Source organism: Drosophila takahashii, chromosome 3R (genome assembly GCF_030179915.1).
Source record: "Drosophila takahashii strain IR98-3 E-12201 chromosome 3R, DtakHiC1v2, whole genome shotgun sequence".
In the NCBI taxonomy this organism is placed as follows: domain Eukaryota; kingdom Metazoa; phylum Arthropoda; class Insecta; order Diptera; family Drosophilidae; genus Drosophila; species Drosophila takahashii.
In genome coordinates, this window is record NC_091681.1 from 19,305,130 (window position 1) to 19,332,556 (window position 27,427).

At 40.9% G+C, this 27,427-nt stretch overlaps 1 protein-coding gene across 6 annotated transcripts in view; it reads right to left on the bottom strand.

Moving 5' to 3' along the window:
- CASK (peripheral plasma membrane protein CASK) overlaps positions 1–27,427 on the bottom strand; it is a 42,116-nt gene that overhangs the window by 13,981 nt on the left and 708 nt on the right. For 3 of the 6 annotated variants that reach the window (XM_070216335.1, XM_017151972.3, XM_070216336.1), the window contains exons 2-8: positions 25,955–26,338; positions 24,990–25,102; positions 24,365–24,470; positions 24,214–24,291; positions 23,456–23,813; positions 23,030–23,297; positions 22,130–22,479 (exon numbers count right to left, since the gene is read on the bottom strand). In XM_070216335.1, the coding sequence (XP_070072436.1) occupies positions 22,130–22,479; positions 23,030–23,297; positions 23,456–23,813; positions 24,214–24,291; positions 24,365–24,470; positions 24,990–25,102; positions 25,955–26,013 (1,332 nt within the window). In that variant the 5' untranslated portion in view covers positions 26,014–26,338. Of the gene's footprint in view, positions 1–6,759; positions 6,790–7,134; positions 7,501–22,129; positions 22,480–23,029; positions 23,298–23,455; positions 23,814–24,213; positions 24,292–24,364; positions 24,471–24,989; positions 25,103–25,954; positions 26,339–27,427 lie in introns of those variants that run through there. The other 3 variants (XM_017151974.3, XM_017151973.3, XM_070216337.1) reach the window with 2 other exon arrangements.

Sequence of the window (27,427 nt, forward strand, 5' to 3'; positions counted from 1 at the left end):
TAATGCCGAATTTTAATTAGTACCACGGGCACTCGCAGGTGGCACCCACCTACCAACCACCCAGCCTCCCAGCTCCATTCCCGTCTGGGCTTCATTTGTTAATCCCATTTTGCGGCAGAGTCGGCTAGGATAGTTCCCACATTTCGCACCTTATCGGGCCCGGAGCAGCGACAATGACGCCCGAGGTCGAGGCACAGATTAAGTGCACCCCATATGTGAGTCGACCGCCAAATGAATCTTCTCCGGCTTAATTAATCCCTGCTCATTGCCAACTCTTCACGAAAAAACAGGTGAGAAAGAGCTTCTCGAATAAAAAATACCTTTTAAAAAAAACTGTAAAATTTCGTTATCATTTGTAGGACATCCGGAAGATCAAATGTTTTAAAAAACGAGTTGGCTTTTCTTTAAAAAAATTAAAATTAAAAGTATATTAAAACTAGCTTTTCCTCTAAAAAGAAATAAATAAAACAAATTAAACTTTATTTGTTTAGCCAAACATTTATTTTTTCGAATAAATGGTGACTATAGCGAAAATTTGAATAAAATAGCTTTCCCCTCCTTTTGACATTTCATACTAAAATTGGAATAAAATTGGTACATTTTGTGAAACAAAAAATTTACGAATAGTTGGAAAAATAAAACAACTGTTATTTGATAATATTGGCAACACATTGTGATTGTTGAAAAAGAAGGCAATTCGATGACTGTGATAATTACTGTTTGATTACAAAATAAAACAAAATTTGGACGACCAATTGATTAAATACATTTTAAGTCAATTTTTGTTTAATTTAAAAATAAAATAAAAATAATGAAAACAAATGGGTCTTTATTTCCTCTACATGAATGTTATATACCCTTGAACTTGAGGAGTAATGGGTAATGGGGGCGCTCAAAATAAAAGCTGTTTAAAGTTTGAGGTGATGTGTGTGTGCACCAGGCGCCTGTCAAGCTGTCAAGTCTGGCTCACATCTCACATCCAGGGCTCACAGCTCCCAGTTCCCATTTCCCAGTTTCCAACTTCCAGCTCAGGAGACCGAGCATTTGTGGGCTGGCATGTCTGTTTCGTGTCGCGTGTTCGGCGATAAGCAACAGCAGCAGTTTCCCAGCTTTTCCCAGCTTTCCCAGGAGTAACCCCATGAAACTTGCGAATCGAGCTGCTATCGGGGACTTATCACTTGGCCGAACTTATTGTTGCGGTCCGGCCGTCTTCACTTCCACATACTTATACATCCGGTTGGGTTCGATGCGATAGGATAGGATACGAGTTGGTACTTTTGTTGCTGGGCTGGCAACCACCGAGACACAGTCTTACAGTTAACATTGGTCTCCAATACACAACATTCACCGTACGACTATGTCGGGGTAATTGAGCGGCATCCTTTCTTCGTTCGTCGGCGGCGGCTAACACTTCCTGCCTATTAGCTGGCATTATTATTGACAGACAGTGTCCTTTCCCCGCAGCAGCCAATGATGCTGATGTTTGACGATGACGATGGTGATTATTATGATGATGTCGGTTCAGTTCGGTGATGTTGATGCTGATGCTGATGCGGCGGGGTGGTATTGATTGACAGGTGGGCTCCCGTTTCAGCGCCAGGTAATAGTTGCCAGGGTCCCTTATCAGCCGAACAATGGCAGCGACATCCTCCCACTCATCATTCAATTTACCGCCACGCCGAAAAATCCATACAAATATATTGATATTTTCATAACAAAAGGTCTGGTCTTTCGGTGGTGTCGGTTTTTGGTGTCGTGTTTTGGTTTTTCCAGCGGCAAACAACCACAAATTTCCGGTGTGTGCGTGCATATTATGCATTTATCGCTGCCATCTATCAGCGGTGCAAAGGAAGAAGAAAAAAAGAGAAACTCTTTCCCGTGGGCGAAACATATTGTCATCGCTTTCATCTCGCCACCTTTCAATTTTTCCCCCCATCTATCTTTCTCCATCATTTCTGCTTGCCCCACACTGCCGAACACTCCAAAAAAATATGGTTTCTGCATATTAAATATGGGTTTTTTCCTCTCTGAATATTGAACACATGGTGGACCTTTTCACCGGGGCCAGCTTTCAATTTTTCCCTCAATCTGTTTTAATTTACCAGAAAGGTTTTTTCACGCAAATAAATCTTCTTGTAATGGTATTGAATTGAAAAATTGGAAAACCTCGTGACTCGCAACACTTTTTATCGCTTTTAAAAATGTACAGCAGGGGGTTATTTGTTAATGGTTTAAATATGTAGCTTTTTTTTAAACTTGAAAAGGGATGTGTGAATTAATTAATAGTTCGATTTCGATTTCAAAGTGATGCATTTTATATGTAAAACAATGTAACAAAATCTAGGTTTGATTTATGTTTAATATTATAAAATTTCTTTGGAATCGTATTGTAAAGAGTTCTTAGGAAAATCAAAAAGCTTAATTACAGGCAATATAACCAGAAAGACACCTGTCCTTAAACGCAAAAACATCCTGTAAATGGTTTTTAAAAATATCTTCAAGGTAAATTCAGACAATGCATTATGATGTGGGTATAAAATTATACCGATTTTAGACATCTCCATTTACTTGTGCCGCTGAGGAAATACATTTCTGTAAGTGTGCCATTTCTCACTCGCTTTCATTGTGTTCGTGTGACTAATGACGCCGTTAGGTAGGCAACACTTTCTTCGCTCACGCACACTCGCACTCGCACACACACACCCACGCAACAGGACACTCACATGCAGATCTGCATATGTAAATGTAATTTTATAGCCCGCCTTGTCTTCCTTTCATTCTTTGCTGAGCTGTTCTTTGTGTGTACAATGTAGAAATGTGTGTGTGTAAGCTCACACATTATTATTTTTGCACACTCGACACATTGCCTATGTATGCGTGTGTGTTTGTACATCATGCGCTTATGCGAGTGCGTGTGTGTGCGGCATGTAAAATTTGTTTATTCAATTTCAACTAGGCAAACAACGCCGCAACGGCTGCAGCGGCACAAAGGGCGATAACTCACTTTCGTAACAAGTAAACTAATTATTTCTTCACTTTTTTCATACTTTCTTTATCCCCACCCCTTGTACTTTTTCCTCCTCCTTTTGTTTTGCTTTCGCTCAAGTTGTTGTTTTATGCTTGCCTTGAAAAAAAGGGGGAAGTGTCCTGTGGGGGGTGGGGATTGTTAAATTGCAAAATAATGTACACACTTGCTGCTTGTAATCGCCGTTCTTGTTGTTGTTCTTACAGGCTCTAACTGCTTGTTTCAGGCCATTGTGCTTGTTCATCATCATCAGCATCCTCATCATTGGCACACACACACACGCACACACATCCTTTGCAGGGTGGACCGCCATATGCGAAAAGTTTGACAATTTAACTCGCATTACCTTAAAGAACTGGGGTCTCGGCTGGTAATTAACATATTCTAACCAAATTTAATTTAAAATTTGGGGCTTTGAAAAATGTCTTTTGCAAAAATTACTCATACGCCATGTAATCCAGTTAACAACTTCTTTGATCGTTTTTAAGTAAATAATATGAATAAAAACAACAACCACTTATTAAACTTTGGAAATTTTTACACATTTCTTAGGTTATTGCTTATCAGCAATATTGGTTTAAAACATTTTTAGCAATATAGAAATATTACTAATACGACACGTGGGTCTGGTAATATTTTTAAGTTATCTGGTGATCTGTAAATGATTTTATATTTAAAAAAAAACAATTTTGGAATGGTTTTAGCCATGTTAATTTATAGCTTCCATATCCTTGTTTTAAGAACATTTAAATCCTTGTTTCAACATAGAAACAAGGTAATCCATTTCTTGAAAAATCACCAAAAAAAACAACTTGTTAAAAGCATTAAAACTCGATGTTCCATTACTTGACTTTTTTTTACGAAAAAGTAATTTTTAGAGAACTGAATGTGTTTCTTGAAATTCGACATGCACCTAAAATCCACTCTAATGCCCTCACACAAACATCCTCGGGCGCAATTAACGCATTCACAAATGAAGAGTGTCAAGGCTTCAGTCAGTCAGCCAGTCAGTTGGTCCTTCGGTCCACCAGTCACTTTGTCAGTTAGGCAGTTTTCGCCCTTCCTCTTCCTTTTCCATTTCCTTGCCCTGTCTTCGCTCTCTATTCTTTGGCAGCTTTTTTGGCCCGGTCCCCCGAAAAAAGCGTTGCTCAAGACCTTCTATCAAGATAAAAGTTTTTGTATGCCTGCCAGAGGGAATGCTAAATGTATGACAACACTTTCGTGAATGTGTGCGGCTGGGTATGTGCGCCATGCGACATGCGGCATGTGGCATATGGCATGTGCCACACACGCCATGACGGCCACCATCAGGCAGGTGTAAGTTAGTTAGTCTCGAATCTCCACCATCTCCATCCCCTCCTCGCAAATTACAAATTCTCTCATGCATTGTGGCATCAAATTTGAGGTACTTAGGCAGCTAATGTTCGCGATGAGAGAAATTTTTGGAATCATTTGTCGGATACTTTAGATAAAACACCAACAATATGTTTACGGACACACCTCAGGGGAGATAATCAAATGAAATGGTTGTGACTTAAGGGCTTCCTGACGGCTAATGCGAAAGAATCATAGATATGAGTCGTGAAATTTAAGCTATTTTATAAAAGGTTGTGAGAAAATAAATAACGATTTTATCCTTCAATCAGTAGATATTAAACTTGAAGTATCTGTTATTACTAAGTTGATAAATAAATTACGGAAAGGTATACTTTAGATCTGTTTTGTTTATTTACCAAAATCTGTATCCTGACCCAAAGCTTTCGTAGCATATGTTTGTATAACTTTCCCTGGCAATCTGATAAATCAGCATTTTTGCCGAAATCCCTTTTGATTTGCCCAAAAGTTGGCCGACAAAAAAGAAGAAAAGTTAGAAAGTTTGAGTATTTTTGAGCCTCATTTACCTTTGATAGGTTGTCAGGGCAATGACAAGTGAACTACCCATATTAAATGCTCGAAATTATCAAAGATTCCTTTTCAGTCCGCCCACGCTGGAAAACTTTCTCAACAAGGCCTAAAAAAAAACTTTGTGTCTTTAAGACCGAGTGCCCTGAACTTTTGGGCAGCTCCATTACCAGAATTTAAGTCGCTCCCTAAGCTTTATGTAGTGCAGAGTTTTCTTCTTTTTTTTATAGTTAGTGCGTTGTAAAATTCCTTTTAAAAAAGTTGAAACTCAATTTAAGGCGTTGGTGACCACACCTTTTGCTGGTTGCCCTTGGCGGGATGATCTTTCAGTAGAACCGTGCCGGCAGCATAACGAGCCTATTTGCTATGCCTCATGCCCTCGGCAAACCGCCCTTGCGAACATCCAGTGCCCTGTGTTCTTGTGTAATATTTATGTAAATTTTGCCCTAGCGCAAAAATTGAAAGGCGTAATGGTCCTGTGTCGCAGCAACCTTCGGAACCTTTGGAAAAAGCCCGCCCCTCGACATTCACCATACTTTGCATATGGACTCCAACTCGACTCGCTCCGTAACCTTTCTTCTTGTGCGTGTGTTTCGGTTGGCTTCTCATAATAAATGACAACGAGCATATTATGCTCTATAATCGAGTGGAAGAGAATTATTTTGTGTGAACTAATTGCATTAGTGACATTCAATTTGATGCCGGGCGGAGGGCGAAAGGAGAAAAGCGAAAGGGATGGGGAAAAAGCGAAAAGGCCAAAACGAAAAGCGAATCAGGGAAAACAACGTTAAATGGCAATTGTCACAAAGGGCCGGGATTTCTGATAGTCGATCCCCTGTCGCTGTTCTAGTTTCTGTTGCCACATCGTAGTTTATTCCCAGCCTGTTTTGTGCCCGGCGCAGTCAAGCAAAAACCTGCGCCTGTCGCTGATTTAGGAAAAGCGACCCAAAGCCGAAGCCAAAACCAAAGCCCAAAACCCCAGCGCCCAACCCAAAGGAACCCAGCGCCCAGGAAGGACCCTAAACCGAGGTACAACAGAGGAAAAAAAATAAGGAAAACGTAACCGGGTCACCGCTTGGGCAATCATGTGAATCGAGCTCTTTATAATTTGCGAAACTATGTGAGCTGAGGCCCAGCGAGAGTTGCTATGGATGTTCCTTTTGTGTTCGGATTATCTTTTTAGAGGAATGAAAATATAAAATGAGGTGCCCGTTTTATGACATTCTAAGAAGCTTTTAAGTGGCCAGTTTCTATGGGTTTTCGGGAGATTCGTTGGCAACATTCTGCTTAAAGATTGCAAGCCAAAAATCTGAATGCTTACTGTTTAAATTTAAATTTGATTTGGGGTTCTTTGAATTAAATGCAGAAAACTGACAGCGATTAAATTTCATGTCATTTTCCTAGGATTTAAATCACAATTAAACTTTCTAAGCTGCAAACAGTACGCATGAGAAATTTGAGTTTAATGAAGCAAACTATTAACATGTTTAAGAGGATTTATGCAAGACCTGCTGGCGAAGCAAATAAATAAATCTGAAAGGATTTAAGTGAGTTATTTAAATAAAATAAATCAGACAAGTGGAAAAGCAGCTTAAGTTAATTTGCAGTTGTAAGAACAAACAAATCTAAGCTGGTCATTGACCATTTTACAATATTTCTTCACCTTCGAAAGCCACTTAAAAACAAATAAGTTAGGAATATCCCTATGAACCCATTAAGCCCCCCTCGTTGTCCTTGTGCATATGTGCTTTTGCGGTATGCGTATATTCCTGATCTTTGTGTATTTTGCTGGCCGTGTGGGTTGCCTCAAACCCAAATGAAAATAATCTTACATGTCGTTGACACATTTCGGAGCACTGCCAAAGTGCTGGGTTTCCGCTTAGCGTTGCTTACCTGCCGGTCCAAAAAAAAGTGCGTGAGTAAGTCATAAAGGGAAGAGAGAAGAGAAATACAGAGTTATAAGTCAAGATGCAATCGATTGAGGGAACTAAACTACTTATGAGCTAATATATACAATCTATATATACAGTTTCTATACATTATGGCAAACTCAAAAGCGCAATAAACATTTTGTGGCAAGCTTAGTCAGAATTAGTCAACGGATTTTAGCGACTGATTGGGGGTTTATGGCCGGTCAACCGGTCCTCGAATAAAATACATATATATTTACTCCACGAACCCATCATCCTAATCCATCATCATCTCACCTGGTGTCCGGAGCAGATGGAGCCGTTGGGCACGCGCACGCGGAACGGACTGTGGACCGGGCAGGAGGTGCGCGGTCCCCACCTGGTGGCCGCCGCCTGCTGCAGCGACAGCGCCGAGCTGCACGGATTGAAGAGGGCCGGCGGCGGCGGTATGCTGATCGAGCTGAGGCCGCTCATGCTGCGGCAATGGCCGCCGGCATCGACGACGGCGGCCGGACACTGGGGCACACTCTGACCGCTGCTGCCGACGCCGCTGCCGCTCATGCCGCTGCTCCCGCTGCTGCCCAGCAGGGACATGTGCGAGCCACCGGACATCAACGACTGTGATGTCAGCCCATGATGCTGGCACATGCCAATGGGTGGGATGCCGCCGCCGATGCCGCCGCCGCCGCAGGAGGTCACGCCGCCGGACCATTGACCCGCCGCCTGCTGCGATGGTCCGCCCGCTCCAGATCCAGCCGCTCCAGGTGGCCCGGCTCCAGGTCCGCCCGCTCCAGATCCAGCCGCTCCTTGTGGGTCGCCGCCGGCGCAGTAGTGATCCACCGTAAAACTGTCTTGGCTACCAGAGCATTGCAGGCGATGCGGGGGCGGTGGCGACGAGTGGCGCGGGTAAATGTTGTGTCTGTGTCCTTTCCCAGCGGCTTTCTCCTCCGCCCTTCGCTTTTAGGGGGTGGTGGCGGTGGTGCTGCACTTTCTAGCCCTTTGATATGTGGTTTAGGCCAAAGAGCATTGCTCGCTAGTTGTATCTAGTTTCTAGTTTCAGCTTGTCATCAAAGCCTTACGTTCTTCAGCTTTTGTTTGTGGTTCCTTTTATTTTATTTGCTTTATTTTAGACTGCCTCTGTGATCACAGCATTTCCTTCGCTCCTCCCATGAACAACAACTTTTATTACGATTAATCAACAACAAGAAACTGGGGGCGAGTTAAAAGTCTACAACAATTTGGTTTTCGGGATATTCGGGTTTTTGCTTATTATTGTTGCTGTCTTTATTTTTTAATTGTTATGTAAATTCTGTTGCTATCACTGGTAAATCATGTGTGTGTATCTCCAATCCCGGCTTCCCACGACGCTGAATTGATGTGGCTATAAATTATTGTATCCTTTTTTAATTGAGCCTGCCTGGGCAGCAACTATACATATACTTTCGTTACGTTCTGTTTCGTTCGGTTTAAGCTATTTTAAATGCTCGAGTTTATATGTGCTGCAATTGATGCAATTAACTTGTTCATCACAATTGTAATTAATTTGTTGTTTTTGGGGTTTAACTTGGTTTTATTCTTCTTTATTACTGAGTTCTCTATATAGATGTGTGTGTTCTTTAATTTGATGCAACTTTTAGAATTTAATTTTGAATTGATTTTGTTTGGTTTTGTGGTTTTTTTGGTTTAGCTTTTATATTTTCAAATTTTCTAGCATGCGATTTCTGCAAAGGAAAATCGTTGAAAAGCTCAAAATTTAACGAAATTTATTCGACTGGGCGGGAGTGTGGGTGTATGTGTGTGGGGTTTAAGGGGTGTTAACTATATACAAGCTCAGCACAGCGGGAAAAAGGAATTTCGGGTTTAAGGAATTTCAATTTAATGTTGCATACTGCTCAAAAGCCTTTCTCGCAACGAGTGCTTTCGCATTTAATACAAATAAATTAGATATTTAATCCCTTAGACACACACCTGTACAATTGAAATTAGTGAAACGGTAGGCAGCATCCCATGCTCCTTTACTTTAAATCTCCACCCCCGAAAGCAATCAACGAAACAGATGGGAACCAAATGGAGCGCAATATACACTGGGGGAAATCAATTAAGGGAAATAAAAGTCTACCAAAAAGACTTGAAAAAATATTTCAAGCCAAAAATTCCTGAATTGATTTTTAAGACTTTTCGTACAATTTACTTTCCTGTTTTTATAACTAAAAAATGCAAAAATATGCCATACTAAAATCTTTATCAATTTGTTTATTAATACATCTTTGTCTGAACTCCTTTCCAAGATTTAATCAGTACATAAAAAAAACTCCGAAATCTTTGTTTTGAAGCCCTAAAGTTTGTATTGTTTCTGTGTAGACAGTTTTCTATTCCGCGCCTCGTTTTAATTAAACTCACTGTCTAGGCAACTGAAAATGTGTATTTTATATGCCTCAGAGATAAAAATAAAAATTTACAGTATAAAAACCTGTGTTGTCCCTGGGGGGAGAAAACAGAACTTGGTGGATTTTGGGGGCGGGGAAGCGAAGGCAGAACAGAGCTTTTTATCTAAACGGTTCCAAAAGGCAATCGTTTGGGGAAAAAGCCTTAAAAATAAAAATAAAAACCGAGGCAGGGGAGGAAAACAAGACTGTGAAACAAAAAAAAACCTAAAAAACATGGAACTCGGGAAATTATATGCGCTAATAAAGGCAGGAGGGCAGAGGGACAAAAGGCTGGAGATAAACAGGACCTCCGAGGGACCGACTCCATTGCCAGGCAATTCCCAGGCGACTATCGGGACCGCAGGCGGAGACTATTTATGCTAAATAGTTTTCAACAAATTCCACACTGACTGCCGAAAGTCTGCCGCTGCCATCGAATTAAATTAAAACGGAATTGTGAATGCTTAAATAATATTCGCATAATAAAAGGGACCCCACGAACCGGGAGGCGTTGAAATGTTTGCTTTTGGCGCAGCTTCCGCTGAATGCTAATGTGCCACATGCCGCCCATAATTGAATGGGAACGTGCTCGTCTCGTCCTGGCTTCGGTTTGGCTTGGCTCGGCTTTATCCTGCGGGGCAGGAAGTCAGCCAAGGACGTGGAAGCCACGTTGCCGTGGAAGCTGGAACTTTGCAGCGGAACATACGCGTTCAAAATAACCAAATTCAATTCATAAAAGATTCAAAAACCAACAAAGAAAGTATGGCAAAAACAGTATGAAAGAGAGAGAGCTGCAGAAAGTATGAAAGAAAGCAGAACGAAGAACCGCAGCCAGACCAAAAAAACAGAAAACAAAAAATACAAAAATACGAAAAACAAGAAAACGAAAAAACTGAGTTGAGGTAAAGTGAGTTTTAGCAGTCTATCTGGATCCTGAAGGGCCACTGGGGCTTGGAGGACTCCCCGTCTAAACCACTGAGCTGCACTTGCTCCTTGCCGGAGAAGAAGAAGAGATGCGGTGCTGATGAATTTCCAAGTAGAAACAAGGAAAAATGAAAAGCAATGAAAAACAGGGCAAATAAAACCTCACAAATTTTTCAAGCACAGTGGTCGCTTTGGTAAATTAGAAGCAAATGGTAGCCAGCATCGTTTTAGTTGGCAATGAATTTATTGGCTTTTGATAAACATAAATCTTCATTCAATTTTAAAACTTAATTTATGATAAAGAAAATTTAACAGTTAAGATTACAATTTAAGTATTTAAGTAATACAATATGGGTTGGGATATTTAATTTAAAGGTGTTTAATTTATTATTAATTTTATGAACTTTAAAAATTATATATTTTTGTTAAACCATTCCTCTTACTTAAATGACTAACTGAATCTTTCTAAAGATCTATAAATAATAACAAATTGAATGCAATTGGACTTCTGAACATATTTTAATCAATTATTTTGCCTCGCAACTGTGGTGTATGAAAATTCTAATTTTCCCGCGACCACTGTAGTTGAATTCTCTTGCAGCTTCTCTTCGGTTTCTCCCCTTTCTTCCCCGCTTTCCTCGGTCTTTGTGTATATATACACATTTTTGATAAGGCAAACGGAAATGGCATAGGAAGCGTTCGTAGGGGGTGGTGAACGGGAGGGGGGTCGAAAGGGGCGGATAAGGGGGCGGGGCTGAGCTGTGCTGAGTGGCAAAGTGAAGTGAAGCGAACTTCAGTTTGTTGAGGAATTCAAAGTTTGCAGGTGGGTGTTGGGTGGATTTTCGTTCAGGTGTTCTAGGCTTTTTTTTGTATGTTAGTACTTACTGCAACGAAAAGTTGTTTTTGTGCGTATCTAACTCGTTGTGTTGTCTGTGTTTTTCCTTTCTTTTAACTTTTTTTTCTGTCTGGCTTAATCAATTAAAGAGTACATCTTTTTTGTTCTTTATTTATTGTTTTATTTGATTTCTCTTGTTGCTTGCACTGGCTGTAGTTTTTCGGGATAAATTGGTTTAAATTAGTTTTTGTTCTGCACCGATTTAATTTGATTTACACCGCACACAACGGCACACACACACACACCACAACAATCACTCACACACACACTGAGATAAACGTAGGCGAAATGCGATTAATTTAATTCAATTGAGGAGCGAATTTTGGTGGCGCGTTCGTGAAATCATTGATAATCGTTTTTGGCAAATCGATTTGGCAATGCGGTCGAAATGGTTTCTCTGCTGGCGTCGCTGCCTTATCCTTGTTGCGGTTGTTGCTTCTCCAAGAGAGACAGCGCGAGTAGGCGCTCTCTCTTGGAAGAGAGTGTCGGGAGAAACTCCCACACATACACACCAAGAGCGGAGAGAGGGAGCGGGGTGAGCGCTACAAAAAAAAAAGCCAAGAAGCTGACCGGATCGGACAATATGCAAAAAAAAGAAAGGGAAGAGAAGGAAACCCAGAGAGGCTGCGAGAAAAAAGTCGCCAAAACGACCACGCACACTTCTTTTTTCCCCTTTGCGTAAATGTGTGTGGGAATTTTCCTTGTGAAAATCAATGCTTTTCGCCTTTACACTTTTTATGTTGCCTACTTTTTTGCGCGCAACTTTGTTGCCCAACGAAAGTGTGCTTTGCTTGTAATTAAAAAGTTTTTACGGTTTCTTTTTCGGCTATCCAGAACTTTAGTTTGTCTGCTTTCTTCGGCTCTTCTTGACTTTTTCTCGGGACTTTTCCTACTTTTTGCATTTCGCTGCGCCGTATGGCAACTCACTGGTGTGTGTGTTTGTGTATTTTTTTTCGTGTGCAGCATTTGTGTGTGCGTGTGTGTGCTGCTGCTGCTGCGGGCGCTGCTTGCTGCTGCTGCTGCTACTGTTGTATACCCGTGCTGTCCAGGCAAGGGCTCGCGTTAAACTGGCACAGAACCAGTCAGCAAGGTGCACAATTATAGACTGAGTCCTCGAGACCCGAGTCCTGCCAGCATCCAGCTGAAGTCCTGGCTCTCCGTCCTTGCTCTCTCCTGGCCTGGCCTTGCTCTCTCTCTCTCTCCCTCTGGCACTCAGCTGAATGCAGCCTGCTGCCCCCAATCAATTTCCTGTGCGCGAGCGAGACAACTGGTGTCTCGCTGACTTGGTGGCCTGACTTCTGCGTTGCTTGCTGAATCTGTTGAAAGGATGCAGGATGCTGGCAGCGACGCCGACGGCGACGCCAACCGCGACTGCGACAGCTGACATGCGCAGTAGTTGTCCCTGTCTAGCAGCCACATTTCTCACTCATTGGCAATCGCAGACGATTTCGCTGCTGCACAGTGGGCTCAAAGCTATTTTGATTCAGTATGAAATTATACTTTTAATGCAATTTAATTTGCATAAGTATTTAAGTATTTAGGCAGCTTGATTTTTTTGTTTTAAAAATGTATTTTTTTTATTTCAAATATTTTAAAGTATTAAGTATTTTATATTTGCCTGTAATTTTTGGTTAGAATTCGTTTCATTGCAATTTTGATGAATGTTATTTTTAGTTTTCAGTCAGGTGTAAAATTTAAATTATTTTCCAATTTGCACATCTTCACCAAAAAGTTCAAAAATCCTTATCTAATATGGGCGCAAACACATATTACGCATACGCCTTGTGGACTACGATTAGCCATAAGATGCTGCAAATCATAATCAAAGCCCGGTTATGACCACAAAACGGTAGCTATTGGTTTTAGAGCCGACAAATTGGCCAGCTAGGCCAGTGTGCTCTGCCACCGCCTTTTTGTCTAACGCGTAACGTGGCGAGAGTGCAAATATTCGTAATTTATGGCACAACGTCTGCGCCACGTAGTCGTTAACCCAATCATTGCCAGCTTCAGCGCTGGCGTCATCATCGTCCTCAGCATCATCAAAATCTGCATCACCATTATTATCATCATCATCATCAGCAGCAGGAGCATCAGAGACCATCAACGTTTCATCAGAGCGCTGCAGCTGCAGATTGCTGAGCAGTGGCCAAAAAACTTGGCCAAAATAGGTGTATTGTGGCCAGCAGGGTGGACCTGGCCTTTATCCGTAATTTAAGGTCATAAGAACAACCCTTTTGACATAAGACATAAAAAACTCATAGCAATACATGCTTTTAAGATTTATCACTCATACGCAGTGTATACCTTCTTTTTATGGAAGTAAGACCTGGCTTACGTGTCGTATGGGTAATATTCTTTTAAAAATTAAAATATATTCTGCGAATTGATTTTTATTTAAATTTTGTTCTCCTCACCGAAAGTTTTTAAAATACAGTTTCAATGATAACTTTTCGTAGAGAAAATATACATAAAAATATTTTCCAGCTTGAATTTTATATTCGAAAACACCTTTTTCGAAACAAACTCTGCTTGCAATTACCTCCGATAGTGGCTCACCCTAGAATCCTGGCGCACACAATCACCAAGACACTCAGACACTTGCCAAAGAGGATGCGGGCGTGTGGCAAAAGGATTCATTGCCAAAAGAGGAAGACGAAGCAGTGGCAGAAGGTGGAAAACCGCAACCTAATTACATGTGGTAAGGCCCCAGCTATCCATTGGGGCCAGGCAAACACAGAAAGAGAGGGGTGGCACAGGGAGGAAGGACGCAGGACACAGGGAAATGGACAGACAGTCGGAGAGACAGCCCCTTTATGAGTTATGAATCTGTGCTGAGGCACAGCAAATATTTATGGAGCGCTTGTTGTGAATAGCAGGCCAACTGAAAGTGGGCTTGGCAAGGGGGGAAACGATGTGGAAAGGACAAGAGCACAGTCCTTTTGCTGTAAGATCGAAAATTGAAATACCCTTTTAGGGACGATTGTTTCCATGGAAGCTCAAACCAGAAGTTTTCACGAATTATTAATGTTTTAATAAGAAATTTGATAGCCTTGATTTATGTGTCATCAAAAAAGCACCAAATTAGAATCATTTAAATCGAACTCGTCGAAGATAAGTTAGGGATTAGGGTCAGATAAATTGTTCTATCATTTTGACTTTTTATTAAAAAATGTATAATTAAATATTTTTTAAAGTTATATACATAGTTGGGATACAAAAATCTGGCGATATTCACAGGGCATTAAAAATATGCAGCGACATCTTTTCAGACTCGATGTGAAAGCAAAGAAAGCAATTCAGACAATCGATTGATTCGCAAGGACGAGGAGAACAGCAGCCATCACACGAGCTTAACGCGCTGCATAACGGCCTTTTTAATTAATGCAAAATAAAGCACCTCCCACTATCTGACAGCTTGCACCTCGGCACCTCGGAAAAGCCAAACTGCCACCCACCACACTCAAAAAAAAATTTTAGAAAATCGCCTATGGATTTGCTTTACTGGCGATTTTTTTCTATATTTCTGGAATATTTCTTGAATTTAATGAATTTTGATTAATTGGAAGAAAATTTTCTTTACCAGTAGAAAATTTTTTTATTTTAAAGAAAAAAATCGCCAGTGAAGCAAATCCATAGGCGATTTTCTAAAATTCAGGGCGATTCATTTTCTGAGTGCAGCGTTATGTCAAGTGATTTTCAGTCCGAATTCATTTCGGCCCAAGGTCCAAGTTGCATCGCAGGCAGTGTAGGTCAAGGCCCATTCGGAAAATGGAGCTCGTGTAATCGCATCCTGGCCATAAACTATTAACTTGCTGCTGTCGCCAACGTTTTGTGCGCTGCAACACGCCAATGGAAAATGGAATCACGAGGGGCTAAAAGGGTGCGAAAGGGTCACAGGTGCACTGGAAAATACAGAAAAGGCTATAGGTCATATAACAGACAAGTGCGTAACATTGCAAACTGCAACATGCATAAAGTCCATTTTATTTTAAAAATTTAACAAAATTAATTCTTAAAAAAAAATCAGAATAAAAATGTACTTGGAACTAGATGACATTCTAACTATAGTAGGGATCGTTTTAGATGAATTAATAAAAATTTTACCACTTTAAAGCTTAGTTTAAAGATGATCAGAATTATGATGATGATATATATTAACTTATATTTATGATAATACAATTTTTTAATAAAAATATAGTTTTTAAACAAATATTTTCTGTTCTTAGTGTAAATTCCACATGACATAAGTATATTTAGCACAGATTAAGATATTTTTAAATCCAACATTAATTTCCCACACAAATGTAACGTGTTTTTTTGCCAGTGCACCAAAAGAGTGAAAGCAATTTGGCACGAATTTGTCATCTCATCGAAGTGGCAACAAATTTGGCTGCAACACACAGCAGCAACAATGGCAATAACAATAACAAGGATGATGGCAGTTACAGAGCTGCAATTTGGGGGCTAAACGGACGGAGGGGCGTGGCAGGCGACATTTATGTGTGTTGTGCAGCCAAAAGAGTAACCCTAATGTGTCAGTGGGGCAGGTGAAGTGGAGGCAGGACATCCTCCCCGCTTTCGGTCCTGTAACTACTGCTACTGCTGCTCCTGACAGTTTGCTTGCTTAGCCTCGTTGACACGTTTAGTTGTCAACTAACCCACACTCACACATACTAACTAACACACTCACTTGGGGGAAGATGAACACGTGCACAAACACCACATCACAAACACACACACACATCCGCAGTCGTAGTACCTTCTGTATATATCCGTATCCGTATCCGTATTCCGTGCAAATCAGAAGCAAGTCAAAGGTAAAACGACCGTTGTAATAATGCTGATGGCATCCCAGAAATCGAGACAAAATGGTATAGGTAATAGGTATAGGTGGGTTCCTACATGAGCATGTGTGGCACACAAAAATGCAAATTCGTTGGCCATTTGGCAAATTGATTTTGCCATTGCAATTGGCCAATATTCAATGAGTGTCCACCGGGGAAAGGACAATAAACAAAGGCTGGCAGAACGAAGCGTTTTATGTTCCTTGAAGTCTTACTTAAGGATGAGAGTTTCTCGATTGGGGAATAGGATTTCAATATGGGAATAGGAAAAGAGATTCCTTTAAGGGGTTATATACCTTTTTTGAGCGAAAAAATTGAGGGAACTTTGGATTTTTTTTTGGTGTGTAGCAATTATTTTATGACAGTGAAGTTATTATTTATTGATAGAACATGTTTTTATCGAAACAACAAGCCTTTGTTCTTGAAAAAATATGAATAATTTACGAAGTTATGGCAATTCTTTCGGAACCCTTTTTTTTTATAGCGGCTTGCGGTGACCACGATGGAAGTCCAGCAGGTCAACTGATATCAAAAAACCAAAAATTTTTAGTTAGTATAGTATTATTTCCAGTTCGTGAACGATTACTTTTAAGAATATTTCCTTTTTTCTGCATACAGTAACAATTTTTCCAAAAAGTTGATTTTTCAAGTTCTAAAAATTTTATTAAAAAATTCTGATCTGCGAAATTAAAATTGGCGCATAAAAACTGAATCGTTCACGAACTCGGCACAATCATTACGAATAATTTAAAAAAAAATTGAAGAAGATCGATCAAATAGTTCTTGCGCAATCGTGGTCACAGCGAAGGCACTTTTGGAAAAACACGACTTTGAGATAATCGCATTCAAAGTTTTACGTTGAGGTTGCAACTATTGAAGTCGAGCGCGTCAAAACGCTGTTTTCCTATCGAACTATTATCCGGATCTGTATGAAAATTTGGGAAGATGTTCTCTAGGGGATATACTTTAAGATTCAGCAAAAAAAAAATTTCGTTTTTTTGAAAAAAAAAAAGGTATATAACCCCTTAATACTGTTGCCAGAAGCAGTTTAAGTTGAAGTTATATGGGATTAACATTTAACATATTGGTTATAGCTCAAGGCCATTGTAGAAATAGCTATTAATAAAATATAGGTTATGAGTCATTTTGAATTGCCTCCTAACCATAATAAATAAATAAATAGTTAGTTATAATATTTATTTTAGCAGTCTATCACACTTTTCCTCATTTAAATTGAATGAAATTCAAATCATTAATTTAATTGATAATAATCTCTAATTAGATTTATATCCATACAGTTTTTTTCTTGAAATTACATTTGTTTGCATAAGTCATTCCGAATATTTAATTTAAATGTTGACCCCATAACACCCACACATCGAAAGTAAATCGAAATATGTAATTATCATAGCTAACATAAATCATTGATTTTAATTAATGCACACGGATTTAATTAGTTTAGTGTTTAGTTATGCAAATATTGTCAATAAATTTAAATCGAAATATTCAAGGCTGCCGCAGATAGTGATAGGAAATCATTTAGGAATGCTCTAAAACAGTGATATATCATTCGATAAATTGATTTAGATAAAGTTTAAAGATAGATTGCGTTTTATTTAAAATACATTTTTATTCTTAACGATGATTTTATGACAATTAAAAAGGATTTGCTTATAGGTTTTTTGTAAGGTTACCTCATAATGCCAACTAAGTAGAGCAGTACCCATACTCAAACTACAGCCGCATTACATAAATTTGATTTAAATTGAAAAGTAATTAAGTGGTTGAGCTGCCCATCACCCCCATAATCATCAGCTTTTTTCTCGCTTTATGCGGGTAATGTGGTTTTTCCACCCGCTAGTTCGAGTTCTAGTTTACCCCGCTCCCACTTTTGGCGGGCATTTTCACTTGCAGACCGAACAAAAACAGTAAACAAAATTTAATCAAAGTTTGGCCGCAACTCAAATGAAAAGCCAACTCCACTGTGCATTTTGGCACCCGCTTTGGCCAGATAGAAAAGCCAGTTACCACCCAAAATATCCCTTCCCAGCGATGCCTATCTCTTAACAACCTGATTTACCTGGTGGTGCAGATTGTTGTAGTAGCGCGTTATATATGCGGGCAGTAGTTCGGCGGTCTCCAGGCCGATCCACTGGAATATCTCCAGATGCTCCTGCTGGGGCTGCAAGGTAGTTGCTCCAGTTGCCGCGGCTAGATTTTCACAGCAGCGGCAACAGCAGCAGGCTTCTGCGGTCTGCTCCATTCGGAAGAGGCCCGCCTTTTATCAATTTATAATTTGATTATTTGTGTGTGCCTTGACAAGACATTTAAATTTCTTTTTTTTTTTTGTGGTTCGCTCTCTATTGTTATTGCTCGGGCTTAGCACATTTGAATTTAAATTGAGTTATGGCCGGCTGACAGGGGCTGCAGTATTTTCTTGTGCTGCCAATTTATGAGCAGGGCAACGGCGCGTCCCCAGCGCCAGGGAGCAGCCAAGTCCCCGTTCCGGATCCGGTTCCCTATCCCTATCATCCCAATCCGCATCCGGCTGGCGGTTGCCATTTTGTCAATTGCTCCCATGTGGATTTTGCCGCCAAACACGTGGGCCGCTGTCGCTTTCCCGCTGACGGAGGTTACGGCGGAAACTCGCGCGCGTAATTGGCACACTCACGCACGCACAGGCACATAAACTCACTCCGGGGTTTTTTAGCCGGGTTCGGTGTTTGGGGTCCTGTTAATTGGGTCAAGCGGGTTGGGGGCAGAGGCAACCCTCTTGAGAAATAGACTCACGGCTCCGAACTAGAACTCAAACTCAATCGCCGAAAACTCAAACTCAAACTGTGAACTCAACTTGACGAAGGTTTTTTGGCCACGATTCTCCGGGGAGGAGGAGGGTCGAGGGGAGCAGTGGCGCCTCGTTAGGCGCCATTTTCACACATCAGCGGGCAAGTGGCAAATAAATCCGAGGCGAATAAATCCGCCGACGTTCCCCAGCGGCGACTGCGCCGCAAACTAAACTGAAATCTCGGGTGCGCGCTTTTTGTTTAAGTCAATCACGAGTGCTCCGTTGTTGCAACTTGGCCAACAGTGTTGGCCTGCCAGCAGCCGGGGATATTTTTAACAAGGTCTGCGGCTGGGTACTTGGTTTTTCCGCTCTTGTACCATTACATAATATACAATCATACAAAAGGGAACAACTATCTACACCCAAAATGCATTATATTAATACACTGCATTGTCCATAAAATTAGTTAGACTTATAGAGACTTCGATTTAGGGTACTTAGATATACATTTTATGACCATTTATTCATTGTATTGCCCATTAAACTGGTTCATCTAATAGAGTCTAAGTTATAAACCATTAAATTGACAGATATTTAAATTTATTTTAGAAGAACAATGCCTTAGTTAAGTGGATATCCTTACTAGATAATTTAGTTTCGAAGTTCACAGTGTAAAAAATACAACTTTTTCTCCAGAAATATTTCAAACTTTAATTTTTGTTAAATAGTTAAACTTTAACCCATTCCAAACTTTAAAACCAAAGCATATTAAGTTTCAAATACCAAAGTAAGGAAAGTACCTTTGCCATTACTATCGCCACCCACTGGGTCGAAAGGAAAGAGATGGCAAGATTTAAGGAAAAAGAGAGGCCAAACTGCAGTTTGCTGCAATTTGCAGATAGAGAGAGAGGGAGAGGAAATGGGAGAGAGCAGCAGCTTTTGCAGCTTTCACTTGGACATTGGCATTGTTGGTGGAACTGCAGCCCTGGACAGCAGCCCAGCATCCCCCACCCCCCTCACCTACCACCCAACCACCCACCACCCCCTTCGACGCTTCCCGCTGAGCTGTGTATATAGCATTAACACATTCGTTCATTGCTTTCATCGTTGGCCTGCGTTTTCCTGCAGTTGTTCATATTTTTTTTGCCCACTTTTCTTTCATTCTTTTGGGCTCGTTTTTTTTTTATTTTTTGCAGATTGCTCGGATTTATGAAAATGAGACTGGGCTTGCGTCACACAAAAAAGACAGACACACAGACAGATATAGGCGAGTCCGAGCCACGAGAGGCGCAAAAATAAATAAAAGAGGAAAATCAGGAAAAGCAGCAGCAGCAAGGACCAGCAGCAAACGCCCCAGCGCAAAAAGTGTAGTCAGCTTCAAGGAGCAATTAACGACAGTGGATGGCACAGAGTTATGTTATAGCATTGCGTCCGTATCACACACAGCCAGACCCGCTCACCCACTTCCCACACTTCTGGGTAGGATGTATTCTTTATACCCTAGAACAGGCACGGGTAACATGGCGGGGGTAAACCAATGAGGAGCTTAGGCCGAGTCTGGCAAATAATTGGATACTCGTGGGAGGATGAATCCTTGCGCACATAAATACTCCTCACAGTTGTCCTTTTCAAGTTCTTTGACTGGGCCACATTAAAGCCCACTGTTGATGAGTAGTGCAGCTCAGCTGAAGAGCCAAGTTGATAAAGAGGCTTTCCGCCTGGAAGTACTTGCATTTGAATTGGAAATAGTATGTCTAACTAACCATTGTTATTTTTCTCCATTGAATCATGTGGTTTAATCAAGAGTTGGACAAGAAATATCGAATATCTATACTAAAATTGATACTAGTACTGGTATATAAACATATAATAAATTTTAAGTATTATTTAAACATTTAAATTTTTACTTTAAATTTAACATGCGTACGAGAAAACGAGCTTAAACTTTAACCGCTCCTGAACAGCAACTGCAATCCATTAACCGCCTTATTACAAATTAATAGCACAGCAAGGTTAAAGCAATTCATGACTTGGTTTTCAATATCACAGAGAATCCCGAAAGATTATTTTTATGGTCGTTCAATATTATGTTATGTTTCGGTGAAACACATCTTCAGTTGCAAAACTTTTCCCAAAGCTCTCTTTATGTTACCAGTTTGTATGAAGTTACAGCATCCATTAGCCATATTACTAGTATCCAATAACGCGGCAATTGAAATCAATCCCGCAGTCCCCACACAACTTGGAATAATCTTTTATGGCCTTATAGCGACCGTAAGGATATTTAAGGTTTCGTCGAAACAAAAAGTTAACCCCCTCTGTCCTTTTTTGCTTATTTATTTTTTGTTCGCTATCGTTAAATGTTTTTGTGCCCCTTTCGCAGCTGCCGAGTGAAGTGGAGGACGAGTGGAGGAGTAAAGGAGTGAAGGCGGATGTCCATATGCCGACGTAGTCGGAACAACGATGGCACTTGAGCCGTGTACTCGTAGCATACTTTTCAGCGCAAAAAGTCCTCGGGCGGGAAAATGGGAACTGAGCCCCGGAGCCCGGGGGTGCGGATGTTGTTGCCCCACCCCCTGCTTTATCCTGCCTTCTCCTCTTTCCCATTCGCATTCCACTTCTGAGTCTGTTGCTTTAGCTGTTGTTGCTGTGGCCTGACTACGTCCGAAATTCATTTTGGTTTATTCTGATTAAATTGTTTGTATTTGGTTGCATTAGCTACTGTATGTGCTTACACTGGGAAAAATCTACGGTCGCATTTTTGTTTCGCAATATCATACATAAATATGTTAGAGCTTCGAACCAAGTATCAGTTTATTTTTCTCGAAGAGGATAACAGCTCTCAATGGGTAGTAAATCTATAGATTTTTATTATAAAATTTAGTAACATAATTCTTCCAACCTTTTTGGAGCTACGCTCAATAATTGTCTAAGTTGTCAGAGAAGATGATATATTAATAGGATCTTAAAAGTAATTAAAGGTTTTGTTTTATAAGAATTTTTCTTTGTATAATAAACAATCCAACTTCATAGAATACTAATTTAATAAATAATAATTCTTCTTTTTCCATAGTGTATTTATGTGCATGTACAGCATTGTGTGCCGGTATGAGTCTCTGTTTAAGCAAAGGATTAGTTACTCTGTCTGCGACCGAGTCCTGCGAGTGACGGCTCTGCCGCAGGCTCTTACTCCTGCGCCAGCTTGTTTGCCCGCACTAAATACATTTCAAATTTGTTTAAGCTTAAGCCCAAGCGAATTGGGCGACTCGAGTGGACCGCAGATTGATATGACCACAGAGGCGAACAAAGAGCCCGAGAGCCCTGTGATTGCCAGATTATTGCGAAATAAAGCTTGCCACAAAATGCCCAACAGAGTAAGAGTAAACAGTGGGTAGGCTCTACTTTCCGCCTCACTCACCTGCATGTGGGGGGCGGCCAGGAGCTGCAGCAGCTCGTCCTTGGCATACTTGCCGCCAAGCGAGTTGCCGCCGGCCGTCGATGAGAGCAGCTCCAGGACATCGCGACAACGTCCAACGGCCTCGGCAGCCGGTGCCCTTCCATTGCTGGTCACCACTGTCGCCGCGATCCGGTCGAACAGCTGCAGAAATTGGTGCAGCCTGCTGTCGCGCAGCATGTCCCGCAGCACATCGGCGTCAACATGCGCGTCCTGCAGCGAGTAGATGTCGTCCAGGCAGTCCAGGATGCGCTGCACCGCCTCGATGCCCGCCTCCTCGTCGGCCCACTCGTCCGTGGCCCCGGCGATTGGCACTGCAATAATACGAGATCATATATAAGAACGGGGTCTAACATAATTGAATGTAATATCTTAATAATATCTAAAAAGTAGTTTGACTACCCTTGAAATTATATCTTAAATATTTAAAATTACATTTCAGTGTTTGTGTGCCTATCAACATTGGTTTAAAGGCCTCTTCTCTGTTTTGCAATTTTCTCTAGTGGTTCTATACATACTTTTGTTAAAAAATTAATTCTTCTGTAACATAAAAGGCTATATTTTATGAATCCGAAAGGAATCTACAAATCCATTTCCCCTTCGATACAAGTTTACTTTTCAATTTGATACAAAAATAATAAATAAACTGCTGCAAGGCGTTATTAATTGCGCCACAGTAAAAAATCATTTTACAACTATCCTTAATATTTTGTAAAATTCAAATTTAATTACATAATGTATTGCTTAATATGCATAAAATCAATAGAAACAAATTCTATCTGTATAGAATTTTTGTATAGGATTAAATTATATCTGAATCCTCCGAATCTTTTTATAATAATCTTCTAATAAGTATATACTGACTGTCCGCATCGGTGGCGTACAACGGATCCATGTTGGTGCCTCCTGCGATGGCCTGGACAGCACCCTTAAGCTTGCGCCGAGCATTGTAGCGCTTCAATTCCTCCACCGTGTCCGCCAGGTGAGTGCGCTGTAGTTTATCCCGATCCCGTATCCACGGATGGTCGAGCACCTCGGTGATGGAGAGTCTGTGATGGGGATTTGCGGCCAGCATTTTCATGACTAGATCCTTGGCGTTCGCCGAGATGGACTTCCACTCGGGTGCCTCAAACTGGAAAAAAGAAATGGTAATATGAATTGAAAGTTCTATTGAAATGTAAGGAGCCTCAGACCATAAGAATAAGCGAAATATTAATTGATTTTGTTCGCTTTGGGTTTGTTCTTTTGATTTGTGCTCTATATATATTTATATTCCTATGATCCACTCACCGATAACCGACCGCGAGCTATTGACTGCTGCAACCGAACTCCTGAGCCCAGAAAGGGCAACCGACCGGAGAGCAGAACGTGCAGCATTACTCCGGCACCCCAAACATCGCATCCCTTGCCGTATAGCCGCCGGGTCACCACCTCCGGCGCCATGTAATGCGGACATCCGACGCGTCCGTGTGTTTCTATGGTTTCCCGGGTGCCGGGCAACTGGATAGCCGATCCGAAGCCGCCCAGCTTCACGGGCGCCGAGTTGTCGACGGTGGCAAGAAGGGCGCAGGCGGGACGAACGTCCCTGTGCAGGATGTCGTTCTCGTGACAATAGCGCAGCGCCTCCAGGATCTGGCGCATATAGTGACTGGAAGGGAGTGGGGGTTAATAAATTGGGTTCTTTTAATTAATTTGATTAGCGTTTGTTTTGGCGTTTATTTTAATGGGATGGAATCCATATAAATATATTATGATTTTAGCAAATTGGAAAAATAAATTCATTTGTGTTTAAATTTATTTGATCACAACGAATTTGAAAATATTTTAGTTTCGCTAAGCACACTTTTAATTGCCTTTATATCAATGTAGAAACACAAATGACTCCCTGACTGTTAATCTCTCAAAGAACTTTCCGTAAATAGACGAAATAATTACGTTTGTTGAAATGGAATTACTGCCGGGGCACTTCCTTTAATTAATTATAATTAATAATTTATTCCCTTTGACCAAAACAAACGCAGATTGTTGGAATTTCTCCCGATTCTCACCAGGCAACCGCCTCGCTGTAGACAAAACCGGCAACAGCACGCCGCACAACCTCGAAGCACAAGTCGGAGCCCTCCATGCTGCAAGAGAGTGCAAAGCGAAAGGATATTAGGGAGGGGCCCCAACTCAACCACCCAGAACCTGACAACTTACAACTCGAAGACCATGTAGAGCATTCCCTCGGAGCTGTAGGTCTCCAGCAGCTCGACAATGTGCGGATGCTTCAGCATGTGACATATTGTGGCCTCGCGCTTCAGATCTGCAAGAAGGAGAAGGTTGGCATGGGGATGAGAATCGAGCGTTGAGCGTTGCGAGGGGGCGGGGAAAACAGCGGCAATTAGTTGACATTAGATGGAGGGAATGCCACCCTACCGGCCACCCACTACACCAGCTGGCAGTGGCACTAATGGACTTAGCGCTGACTTATGTGCCTGCCATGTATCATTTAGTCAATGGCCGGATGGCTGCTCCTTCTGCCTCGTCCACGTCCATGTCCTGATTCAGGTTCAGGTCCTGGCGCCCTTGCACTTGAGCAATTTCTTTTTAATTGGCGTCTTGGGCTTGCAAACGGGCAGCCCTGGGGGCGTGCTACACGTGTGGCAGCGGCATAATTTTGAATAATTGAGCAGCTTAATTATAATTTATTCACACAGCGATGGAGTCGGGAGTTGGTAGCCGGTAGTCGGTAGCCTGGGGCCAAATCGAACAAGGTCGTCTCATTCCGCCGTCAAGAATAAAAGTGGAATATATATATGTATATTGTATATAAAATGCTCACCCGCTGTGCTCAGTCCAGGACTCGCTGTGAACTTGGCCACATCAACGATTTTGACAGCAAACTGCTGATTGGACTCCCTGTGTATGCATCGCCTCACAATGGAGAAGGGTCCTCTGCAAGAAAGAATTTCGGTGGCGGGGAAAAAGTAAATTCGGATTAAACTTCAATTGCAAGTTGATTGTGTCTAAATGGGGGCGAATAAAATTTTATATTTTCTTCGACAAAATGAAAATCAAAAAATATTGTTGAGAAAAATAAAAACATTATAAACTCTTTTTTCAGTAGATTAAATTTACGCTTTTAATATGAAATTTTAATTTCTAAGGATAATAAAATTTATTTCCGTTCATATTTCATTTTTAAAAAACTTTATTTTTCCCAATTCTAACTAAATAGCATATTAAAAGTCAAGCAATGATTGTGTTATTGTGTTTGCTATGATGTCACCGAGTTTATTCAGAAAAGCGAACGCGATTCAAGTTCATCTGTGCGCTTAATGTAGATAATAAAATGTAAGTGTATGATCAAAAAAGGGAAAATGCGATTCACATTTTACTTCGTAAATAAACTCTACAATTTTGTTAATGGCACATTTCCAACATCATGGAAATACTTTGCTATCGAAACTAAATTCAACAAAGTTCCATTTAAAAATGGTGACAACTTGGTGAATGGACTTGAAGCTAAACTATGATGATCACAGGAAAAGTAACTAACACAGAAAATGTTTGGCCATACATTTTTGAATAATGCAAAAGTTGGCCCGGCGTTTGGAAAGTTTTTTATGAGGATGGAGGGAGCGAGAACTCCGGTCCCTGGCCAATAGTTGGATGATTTACTGCGTGTGGGTGGCGATGGGCTGGGCGTACGGGGCGGATACATAATACATAATGAGATAATGGCCATGGATGCCAGCTGTCAGCGGCAGAATCGGGCGAAGATATAGCCGGAGGGGCGAAACTTACTTGCCAATGACCTCGCACAGCTCGTAGACGTCGTCAAAGAGAATTTCGTCTTCGGTCATTTTGAATAATTGATGAATTGATGCCTCGACTCAATTGCTTTTTCGAATATTGATGAGTTGTGTCCTGTTTTCCGTTTTCCTTGCCCGGCGCTTTTCCTTTTTCCTCTATTTCCCGTCGCCTACTGCCCTCCAAAACCGAACATAAAAAATAAACAAAAAACGAAGCGGCCAGTGAGCAACTCCAAAACTTTGAACGTTTTTTCTCGGTTTCTTCTGATGATTTGTTGTTATTATTATTGTTGTTGGTGTCGTTGCTTCGTTGTTGTTGCCGTTGACTGCGTTGTTTTTGCTATTGTTGCTGCCGGTGTTAAAAATGCATTTGGCGCTGAAAAAAAAACAGGTGGGAATGGTAAAGGTGAGTTTTTCCATTAGTCAAAGGCCGCTAATCAGATTTATTTGGCGTCTAATTAAGAAGCTGTCAAGAAGCTTTTTCAAAATACTGAGGCCCAGATACAGTAAAATATGTTTATGTACTCTGGACTGTCACACAAATCTATAGAAAATGTGTGGGATTTTTTTAAAAGTTCCAAAAATGTTAAATTAAAATTATAAAAAGGTAAAAGGTAGATATAGAATTTTTTTTAATATTTTATATGTGTTTTTTATATTACACCAAACAATAAAGGAGCCAAAAGTCCATTATGTGATTGGATATCATACAATATTAAAAAAATCTAGTACAAGGCTAAGTACATTGTTTAAACCATATTCTTTATCCTCAAAAATGATTAGCATATTAATACTTTGCATTTCCTATAAAATTGGTAGTGATAATATCATAATATGATTAATAGCAATAGCACCGATAAGGTTCATTTATAAATTAAAATGTTTTTCAGTATTGTAACTTTAGGGGATGTGTTAGAACTGATCAATAATACTGTTCGAGGGACCGTTGGTGTTCAGAGTGTCGCAACGGAAATGAGAATGGTCAGCCGGGGACTTCTTTGATATGTCAATCACACTCGTATCAGGTGTAAACCCCAATCAGCTACAGGCGGGCAGCACCTCAAATGCACAAAATGCTGTCGAAAATGCCATTAATAGGAAGGAAGTTTCCACACTGCGGACGAAGTGAATTTTGCAACGGAAATGATGGTCAGGCGAAAAGGTAAACAAGCCAACAGGGCCTGCAAAATGTGCCCTTTGGGGTTCAGGGTTCCGTGGGGTTCCGGGGAAGGTGCGACAGAGACAGAGGCTACCATTGTCTTGGCCATACTATTATTATGCCTTTTGGTCCAGCACTTGAACACACTTTCGAAAACTTTGATGGCACTCCAAAAATCCAAAAGGAGAAAGCAAGAGAGAGAGAGAGCGAATGAGATGGAATTTTGAAGTGCGCAGGCGCAGTGCGAAATTCGTGTAAAGTACCAAAATTGTAATCGTAAAAAATATAAGCTATGCTTTCTGCCCG